Consider the following 10,424-nt stretch of genomic DNA (forward strand, 5'->3'; position numbering starts at 1 on the left):
ATCCCATATCAAACACAGTCTTTTAAAAAATAAATACATAAATAATTTCATGTTTTTAAGTACAATATTATGTTACTCCACAGCCCCCCACCATGGGGGGCTGATGCTTTGACGAGGGAGGCTGCAGCCCCCGCAGCACCCCCCCTTCCCGTGCCACTGACCATGAGGCATCCTAAACAAATGCATGAGCCAACCTCAACTGGCTCCTCTCGATGTGGAGGAGCAGCAGCTCTACTCTGAGTTCTCCCTGGATCACTGAGCTCCTCACCCCATCTCTAAGGGAGAGCCCAGACAAGCTATGGAGAAAACTAATTTCGGCCTCTAGTATCCAGGATCTCGTTCTTTTGGTTATGACCCAAAGCTCATGACCATAGATGAGGGTAGGAACGTAGATCCTACCAGCTCAGCTCTCTCTTCATCACAGTGGACTGGTACAGTGAACACCTCACAGCAGACTCCACACCAATCAAAGCAAACAACTCAGGAATATTATTTGATATCACTACTAGCATTATGTTCCTTTGGATGATGCTTTTTCCCCTGTCTGTATCAAATAAGTTGGAAAAAAACCCAATAAATCAGAAATATTAGATGCTTAAGTTGGATAAATTACCATTCTTGAGCTTTAGTTTTCAGTGATTTGTATCAAAAGATGATCACCTGTCAAACAGAGAGATGAAGTGCGATTGAGACATCTCAGTGAGAATAAAACATCTCCAGCCTAGCCAACACAACAACCCATTCAGTCTGAGATAATGGTGCAGTCTCATGTCATAATCATCAGTGGAAAGATACACAGCCCACACAGATATCTGAGTGGGTTAAAGTGTAACTAACACCTGGGGCTGACGGATGCATTTCCACTATACCTAAAGCTTATCAGCAGGTGTGAGTAATCTAATGGCTATTAGCTGGATTTACTCATTCAGGTTCAGAATGTTATGCAGATGCAGTTAGATTAAAACTGAAAACTGTGCCGATATGACTTATTGAGATTTGGTTCTACCTTCTGTCCTCAGTTCTACGGAGCTCCGACGGTGTACGAGTCTATGCTGAAATACCTAAACATCGTCTTCACTGGCCTCTTCACACTAGAGTGCATCCTCAAGATTATTGCTTTCAATCCACTGGTGAGCCGTTGAAGACAATCTGCTCTGCACTAAACACTCCTTCTGTTTCTGTGTTTTTATGCTTGCAATTAACTTTTAATCTGTTTTAAGAGGGGAAATATTTCTCATAAATTGAGCCCAGCTCTAAATCATGATTAGCTTGAACCGTTAGATTTAGTGTAAGTAGATTTTCGTTTGCTCCTTAATAACTCTGAATTTTTAAATTGTTTTTTTTTCTTAAGTGCACTGTAAAAAAATTTTAAATCTAAATAAGTCATTTCTTTCTTAAAATAAGCACATTTTTTCCTGAATTGAGGGGGTAAGAAGACCATTTGCCAATGATACGAGACAATTTACATTTAAAATAAGAAAAAAACAACTGAATTGTCTTATTTCAAGTGCATATTGTCTAATTATCTAATTTTAATAGTAAAAATACTAATTCCATTGGCAAACTATCTTATTTATCTGCTCAAATTAAGAGTAAGTTTAATTAATTTAAGACATTTTCATTTATTTCTAGATCGTTTTTTGCAGTGTGGATTTAAAAATAAAATTCCCACACTGCAAAAAACATCTAGAAATAATTAAAAAATGTCTTAAATTAAGTGTATTTAGCCTTAATTTGAGCAGGTAAATAAGATGATCTGCCAATGGAATTAGTATCTTTACTCCTAAAATAAGATAATTAGATAATATATGCTTGAAATAAGAAAAAGCGATTGTTTTTTTCTTATTTTAAATGTAAATTATCTTGTTCCATTGGCAAAATGTCGCACTTACCTCCTCAATTCAAGAAAAATGCACTTAATTTGAGGAAAAATTGCTTATTTAGATTTCCATTTTTTGCAGTGCATCTTTATCTTTTTTTAATGCTAAAATATTTTCATTGAAATGCCCACATCAAATCAGAAACATCCAACAAAATCCATCAAAGGGGATTCGAAGTGTAAGTCCAGGAATGAACTTACAGGAAGGAGCATAAATCTTCTGCCATGGGGCCGTCTGGTCTGCAGTGACGCGTTTCATCTGCAGCTCAATTCCGTTTGCAAGGTCCATTTGATAAATAGCTTTTCTCACACACCACTTACCTCCACCTGTTTAGCGGCTGGGCTGACATCTGCCTTTTTAATCGCTGTGATGCTTTAGCAGTTGAAAGAAAACAGCTGAGGGGGGGCCTGGCATAAACCTCCACCCTCAGGACCTGGATGATGGACCTGTCTGAGGGGTGCTGACAGTCCCTCATGATTTATGCAGGAGATGCTGTCAACATTTATCTATCAGTTTGCATTGAATTTGTAAAATAAAATTTTTTTGAAATGTTTTCTGTCTTCTTCCAAAGACCAGAATACAGTTAACAAAAAAAAAACAAAACAAAAACAGCTGAGCTAACAGATGTATTTTTGTCTATTTTTCAGAACTACCTGAAGGAACCGTGGAATGTGTTTGACTTTGTGACTGTGATCGGAAGCATCACAGACATTTTGTTCACAGAGATCAATGTAAGACCTGCAGCCACCGCTGTGCAGTGATCAGTTTTCCTGCATCCAACACATGAGAAACAAAAAAAAATAGCTTTACAATCACAGCTAATTAAAATCAATGTGATTCTCTGGTGAAATTAAAAAAACACATCTAATTGGCTTGTATGTATGTTTGTATTTAATAAAGTATAAATTCCCACAATAATAGGATAACTTACAGCTTTTCATGGATGCATTGATTAGGGATTTTTTCAATTACCTTTTCATCCTTAGAGCAGAAAAAGAAGCCATACTTTGTTGTGTTCTTGTAGTCTCAGTCCTTAAATCAAATCATACAAAAGCAATATGCGAAAAAAATAAAATAAAAATAAAAATTAGAGCATAGAAGAAAAAAATTATTTTTAAATTTTATTTAAAGGAAAAATCCGGTCAGCAACGAATGGTCATTGGATCATTATCTATACCTAAAACAAATACGTTGAGGGTGATTTGGGAGCCGCCATTTTTGCCCAAATATAGTAACACCTCACTCCTGACATCTTCCGGTAGTGACGTCATAGTGCGATAAGCCTAGCGCCATTTTCCCTTCTTTACTAGCAAAATCAATCGGAACTACTAGACACATCTGCAATCAACAACTATTCAAGATTTCCAGATGACATCACCATTGAAATTCACCAGAGCTATAGTGAAACTGACAATGCCCACGTGCATGGCGGCTGGATGTTGAAATGCATCGGGTAAAAGTGAAAAAAATTTAGTTATTTCACCTTTCCGATTCCTGATCCTCCACGGACGGTTTTGACAGTGGAATGCCAATTTGAAGAACGAGGATTTGCCATCGATTTTCTAGGCCAGAGAAAGAAAAAAAAACATGTAATATGTAGCCAATATTTCGAAGAATAATGTTTTCAGGATGACTTGGATAACAGCACTGGGACTTGATCAACATCCAATGCCGCTCTGTGACGTCACAAACCAATAGGTGGCGGTAGTGTTCTTGGCAAACATGGATGCCTCCCGTAAAGCACATTCAAAAGAAAATTACTCATAATTAAAAACACATATTTATTAAACAGTATGTAATAATTGTATATTTAAAGTACTTTAAGAAGTTTGAATTCTGAATATGACCAGATTTTTCCTTTAAACATATGACTTTAAGTCATGGAAACAAAACGACTTAAAGGAATATGATTTTGCGTATTTGAGGACTGAGGCTGGCCGGTGTGGTTACTGGTGTGCCAACGCCTGCTGTGTTTTTTTTTCTTCATGAGGACATCAGTCTTCTTTTCTGTCTCCTTTCTCGCTCCTCTCTTATTTCTGTTTGGCTGTTTCCATCATCTGCTGTGTCTATCCTGGCGCCTGTGCCCTCACTCTGCCTCTTCTGTCACATCTGACACCTCTAGACGGTAAGTGGCTTTTCTTGTTGCCTGCTGGTTCTTCTTTTTTTTTTCCTTCCAGTTCCTGCGTCAGTGTGTGCGTTGTTCTCTATGGCAGCCTTAATTTAAAGTGTTGTCTAATTCCTCGCCGTGACATGATATTAAAGTGGAGATAAACTGAGGGCTGCAGCTGCAACTTGTCCATTTGCTGCACAGACCTAATGTCAATCAAGGAAATAAAAATGTACCTTAACTCCATTTTTGATAACAATGAAATGATTCTGGCTACAGCATTAGTACGGTTTGTAAATAATCCCAATACAAGCATGAATGACTTATTGTTGTTGGGATTTCTGTTAATTCTTCTTTGAGCTGTTCGCAAATATTTGTCAAAATAGCCGCATTCTTTTAATGATTATTTATCGTTACCCTGTGAATCATAAATAACTTCACCTACTTCCTTTCAGAGACATATTGCATTTTTGGGGGGTTTTAACCAAGGGGATCCCAAAACCAATTTAGAAACTGTCAGGATGCAGTGAGGTTTTTAGAGGACCCAAATGCAGAGACGGAAGCTGAAGTGGTTTCTTGCAAATTTAATATCCAAAAGATGGCAACTGAGGCAAAAATCCAAAATAACAAAATACAGAGAACCAGAAGACATCAGGGGATAAACACAAGGGGAGAGTAGAGAGGAGGAACAGACAAACTGAACAAAGATTGGAGCTCAGCAGATTGGGAGCAGGTGTGGACAGAAAGATCTAGAAGGGAGCTAGGAGAAGGAGACTAACACAAGAGGGCAACAGAGAGTAAACAAGAAATACATAAGAACTCAAATACAACCAAAAATAACCTGAATAACACAAAATGGAAATAAAACCAATGAAAACTAAAAAAAAAATAAATAAACAGAACCAAAACCAAATGATAGTAACCGATTTTGAAAATGTGAATTTGGCTGAAATGGTCTCCCCAAAGCCCCCAACCTGATTGCTTTTCTACCCCTGATATTGTTGTATTGTGGAATGGTGAGCTGATGAAAAAAGGATTTCCCCAAACTCTCTAACCCCACAGATGTATTGCTGAAACTGAAGATGTAACTGAGAGTCAAAAAAGGGAAACTGATCCAAAACACAAAACTAAACTGATAATAAAATAAGTAGCCCGGGAAACATTAAGTAAATATCCCCTTTAAATCAGCAACCTAAATCCTAGGCTCAGAGCAACTTATTAAGGATGTCTCACACCTCATCTGCAAGACATCTTCACTACTAAAGAAGGGGGGAAACAGCTGCTTCTTACTAAAACACTTAGGATTTGTACCGGTATGTAATGTGCACATAGGTGCATTTAAAACCTCATTTCCTGTAATTATGATAATTTTTCTGCTTACAGCTAATGAAAAACAGACATTTAGGATTAGAATATTATACCCAACCAATAACAAACATTTTCCATACAGAAATGTAGATTTAATAAAAAGTGAGATACTTTCCTAAAACCTAATCAAAACCCATATTTTATGAAAAGTAAATAACCTGTTATTTTCTCAAATGCAATCCTATTTAAATTGTCAAAAAATGTTCTCTAATCCTTTAAAAAAAACAAAACAAATTATTCAGATAACTTTTCATAATCCTTTATCCTTGTCTTACTATGCACAAGAATATGGATTGTCCATCAGTTTTTTTAACTAAAGCCAAACATCACATTTTAACATGAAAACATCCAATTTCCAGGCAAAGACCTCTTCAGTTTATCAAATATAAAAAATATATAAAAAAAAAAGACCCTGTAGAGAGTCTGAAGTAAAGAAAATCCACCACAAACCTGAATAAATGAAAATCATTATTTTAGTTAATAGTCACTGCAGTAATGTGAGAGACGTTTTATCCTTTTTGTCAGGATTTGGTTATGGAGTGTTAACCCAAAAGCAGAGGCAGGAAGGCAGAGGTGAATTTCTTTAGATTTAATTAAAAAAGGAAACTGGAAACAGGTTATCCAAAAATCTAATAATGAAAACGAATTCCAAACAAGCATGAAATCAGGAGTCCAAAAATCCAAAAGAATCAAACATAAAAACTAGTCAAAACAAACCAGAAACCGTGGAGACATCAGGGGAACCACTGTCACAACGAGGAAGTTTGACAAAGTTTGGCAGTGTTTGACGAGGACCCAGCAAAGGGGAACTGAAGAGAGAGGGCTTTTAAAGGAGACAGAGACAAAGAGGGGGCTAATGAGGAAACTGGGAGCAGATGTGCACAGAACAAGAGGGAAAGAGCTAGGGAAGAAGGAGAACACAAGAGGGCAGCAGAGAGCAACAAATAGAAACCAGGAAGACTGGAAATAACACAATGTTAAATTACTAGGACTATAGCAGATGGAGAAAAGAAAACTAAACACTCAAAAGAAAACATAACAAAACCCAGACTAGGACAGTAACTGGAAAAAACCAAAGAACACAGCAAGGAGTAAAGCAAGACTGAATACTATAACAGAAACCTGACACCTTTACAAGAAAAGCTTAGAGAAATCCCTAAAAGCCCAAATTAATACAACACTCGTTATTTTTTTGTCCCAAGTTCTTTTAAAAAGTTAGAAATTAAAACATTTTTACCTTGATTCCTCAAACTGATTTCTCTTTTTTTTTTTTAGAACAAGATGATAAACTTGAGTTTTTTGAGGCTGTTCAGAGCAGCTCGTCTCATCAAGCTGCTGCGACAGGGCTACACCATCCGTATCCTACTGTGGACCTTTGTTCAGTCCTTCAAGGTGGGTCAAAAAAAAATACTCACTGTTCATGGGTGATTGAAATGTGCTAACGAACGAACAGGAAATAATCTTATTTCTTTAAAACGAAAAGATAAAAGCATTTTTTTTCTCTGGAAAAGCAGCTAATTTGCCTTTCCAGTTGTTTTAATGTTGAACCAACACAGATGCACCTTTAGGAGAAAGATGCCATTTCTTCTAAGTTCTAGCTAAAAAATTCCCTCTGCGGACAGCAGTTGGGATTTCTACAGATTTACTCTCTAAATCCCTCTGGGAGAAGTTGAGTTATGTGGAGCGCCTGGCTCAGGGAATTTATAGCAGGTTTAATGTCGGCGGTGAGAGCCTCTAAGCCTGGTGACAACAGGCAGACAGTAGCTGCGGAGTCTTAAAAGGTGGCTATTTAATTACAACTGTTCGCCTCCTCCTCACGCCGTTATAAATAGCTGGTCAAAGGACTCAGCTCTGCCGGCTGAGTTCACAGCTCTAGTTCCTCTATAAGAGCAGAAACTTTGAAGAAAGTAGAAAATCGTTTTAGTGATCCTGAGAGTACAGAGGGATGGAGACATGAAAAAAGAAGGAAGAGGAGATCTAAGTCTGCATATGATGATATGTATATTTCAAATGTTTCTTTGTTTTCAGGCTCTGCCGTATGTCTGCCTGCTTATCGCCATGTTGTTTTTCATCTACGCCATTATTGGGATGCAGGTGAGTGGTGTCAATGACATGCACCTCCTGAATCAGTCTGGGTTCCTGTAAAAGATGGATGTTCAATTGCTTTCAAAGAACCCTGCATAAGGGTGACATATCCATAGGGCTATATAACATGTTTTAACCATATTTTTATTTTTTTATTTTACTCCAAATAATCATTTTTAATGGTCAGAAAAAAGTAGAAAGATCCTTTATTTTCCCACAAAAAGTGGCAATATGCTGTAAAAACAAAGGGTAAAAGGTAAGAAAACCAAAATGAGGATAAGTCACTCTACAATAAATTTAAAAATAGAACTTAATTTTATTGAAACAACATACTCAGAAAGTTAACATGTATTTTCATGCATGGAAAGACCTTTTTTATTTTAATTTTTGTGGATCACCTGAACAAGCAGAGGAAAGGGGCAAATTTGACTTAATTTCCTGATAAACTAAAAAAAATTTACTAGAAAAGTAATTGAAAAAACTATGGTTAAAAACTGTTGTTTACTACTCAGGGGTAGGTGATGTCAAAATCCAATTTGTCATCAGATAAAAAGGAAAGATTTGTTACCTAATTTTAGTTATTTTCATCATTTATTAAATTTTTTTACCATTGTCTTTAGTACTCTGAGTTATGCTACCTATTGTTTATCATTACATATAATTGTTTGAATAGTTTTTTATCTTTTTAATCTAACTTTGTAGCTTTGAAACTCTTTCTTTGATGGCCAATCTCAAACTGTCTGTAGAACACACAATCTGCTAATTTTAATGGACAGAACCATATTAGTTTTCACATTAACATTTGCACAACAACCTTTCAAGGTCACCTGTAACACGCCCACTTTTTGCACATATAAAGAAAATGCACCTGCAATTTAGAGCCCCTTATCTGGAATATTGGAAGATCAGGCCCTTAATACAAACATGAAAAATCTCATGGATGCCAACAATTGTGTCTATGTGGGTCAAAAGGGAGAGTTGAAAGTCATACACTCCACAAAACTGGTCTTTATTGAATATTAGCAGGAAGAAAGCTGTTCTCAAAAGCCATGAGAAGTCAAATAATTTTTGTAAAGATGTGTATAGTTCTGCAGTCGAGAGAATGGCAGCGATTGTCTTTGCAGACGCCACACATTCTGGACACAAACTGTTTAGACTTTTACCTTCAGGTTGGTACAATATAGAGCTTTTTGCAAAAATAGGCCACTATGAAGAGAGTATCTCTCCGATAAACGCAGTAATAATCTTGCAGTGGGAGTATTCAGTCACTCTACTGTGAAGCAAAATTTGGATATCGTCACAATTTTAACCTTCAACAAAGATAGAAAAATGGAAAATATTATAGTGTTTCACTTGTTCTAAGGTTTATGTACTCATGCTGCATGCTGTGAGCATATAGATCTATTGTCAAATGCCTTCTTTTTGTAAAAAAGAATATCACAATATGTCAGATAAAGATGCCTCTGGGATGATCTCAGGACACAACAAGCAGGATGAAAAGGAGGTCTGGTCAAATGAGACCAAACTTTTGATTTGTTGGCTAGTAAATCATAAGTGTAGTATCATGCAGTGGGGATGCTTTCCTTTAGCAATGACAGGAAAGCTCCGGAGATAATACGGTAATAAAGATATATAGAACTTCAAAGAAATATTATATAAGGCTGCAAAATAATTAAGTCTGGGACAGGGGATCACTGTCCAAAAGGAACACATGCTAAAACATACAGCTGTTTTATTTAAAGGGTAAGGTAGTGTTATAAAGGCTCGGGTATCATCCAGATTTATTTATTTATGTACAGTGTTGTTCTTCTCTTCTTTTTTTTTTCTTTTTGTTTATTTGACAGGGACAGTACAATTAAACATTGCAACCAAACAGGTGGCCGATGTCCAAGTACATAAGGCTTGTAGCCATGGGCTAATTTGCAGCCTTCGTCCCAGGTTAGGCTTTTAAAAGGTGTTAGCATTAAGGGGGAGGGAGGTTAGTAACGACACACAGATGCATAAAAAAACAAAAAACGAGAGAAGTAAAAACAAAACAAAAAAAAAAACAGTACAAGCCAGTTTAGTGCTCACACTCTTGATTGTCTTTGAGCCATTTTTTCAATCTTGCGGAGAAAAGTCTTACAATTGAGCCAAACCCCTCCTTCTCTCCGACTCACTCTGGACTAGTGCTCAAACCATTATGAGCTTTTACATCCTAACAAGTATTACCCCACGTAGGGCCTGCATGAGATTTATTTGGCTGGACGGGCAGTACTCTCTGACCCCTGCACACCCACAGCCTTGGGCCACGCCCTTTTTCAGCAAACAACCTAGTAGACCGAGGACATCTGTTACTCACCGTCTAGTTAGTGGCTCCCACTCTCATACAACAGCACTTGTTTTTTGGGGACATTAAGATCTTAGTGGCTGAAAAGCCCCTAAGGTTGTTTTAAGTTTGACTACAGGGAACCTTTAAAGACCTTCTAATAATTTTATGAACCATAAACCAACTTCAACAAAGCTGATCTCACTTCATTTGACAATAATCTACATAGTTTCACCACCCAGTCTAAATTAGATGAATGGCAAAGAGGAATTGGCAGGATTATTTACTAGTATATACAATGAAAAAAAAGCCAAGAAAGCAGCAAAATTCATTTGGGGTAATTAAACCTTACACTGCAGATCCTTCTTCCTCTGTTTTGCATTTTTGTTTTGGTTAGTCACATAAAATCTGCATCAAAATCTGTAGCTGTGATGTGAAGAACTGCTGAAAGAAATTATTCATTTATTTTACATCATCTTTAGTGTCAGAATTTAAAACAAGTTTAAGGGTAATTCTCTATGAATTGATGTATGGTTAATTGATGTTCATTTCCAATGAGAATTCAAAAGTGTAAATTCCAATAATGTTTTTTATTAACATCGCTGTAGTGGGATTTTTGATAACAGACGGTGAGGCCTTAAAGGAATAGTACACCCAAAACATGATTAGCCTTCAT

At 36.7% G+C, this 10,424-nt stretch overlaps 1 protein-coding gene across 1 annotated transcript in view; it reads left to right on the forward strand.

Moving 5' to 3' along the window:
* LOC107083739 (probable voltage-dependent N-type calcium channel subunit alpha-1B) overlaps positions 1-10,424 on the forward strand; it is a 270,890-nt gene that overhangs the window by 219,484 nt on the left and 40,982 nt on the right. Inside the window, exons 36-40 of the mRNA XM_015373178.1 lie at positions 1,020-1,130; positions 2,528-2,611; positions 4,003-4,005; positions 6,631-6,747; positions 7,384-7,496. Coding sequence (XP_015228664.1) covers positions 1,020-1,130; positions 2,528-2,611; positions 4,003-4,005; positions 6,631-6,747; positions 7,384-7,496 — 428 coding nt within the window. The remainder of the gene's footprint in view (positions 1-1,019; positions 1,131-2,527; positions 2,612-4,002; positions 4,006-6,630; positions 6,748-7,383; positions 7,497-10,424) is intronic.

The sequence above is a fragment of the Cyprinodon variegatus genome, unplaced genomic scaffold (assembly GCF_000732505.1).
Source record: "Cyprinodon variegatus isolate N-32 unplaced genomic scaffold, C_variegatus-1.0 Scaffold82, whole genome shotgun sequence".
NCBI lineage: Eukaryota > Metazoa > Chordata > Actinopteri > Cyprinodontiformes > Cyprinodontidae > Cyprinodon > Cyprinodon variegatus.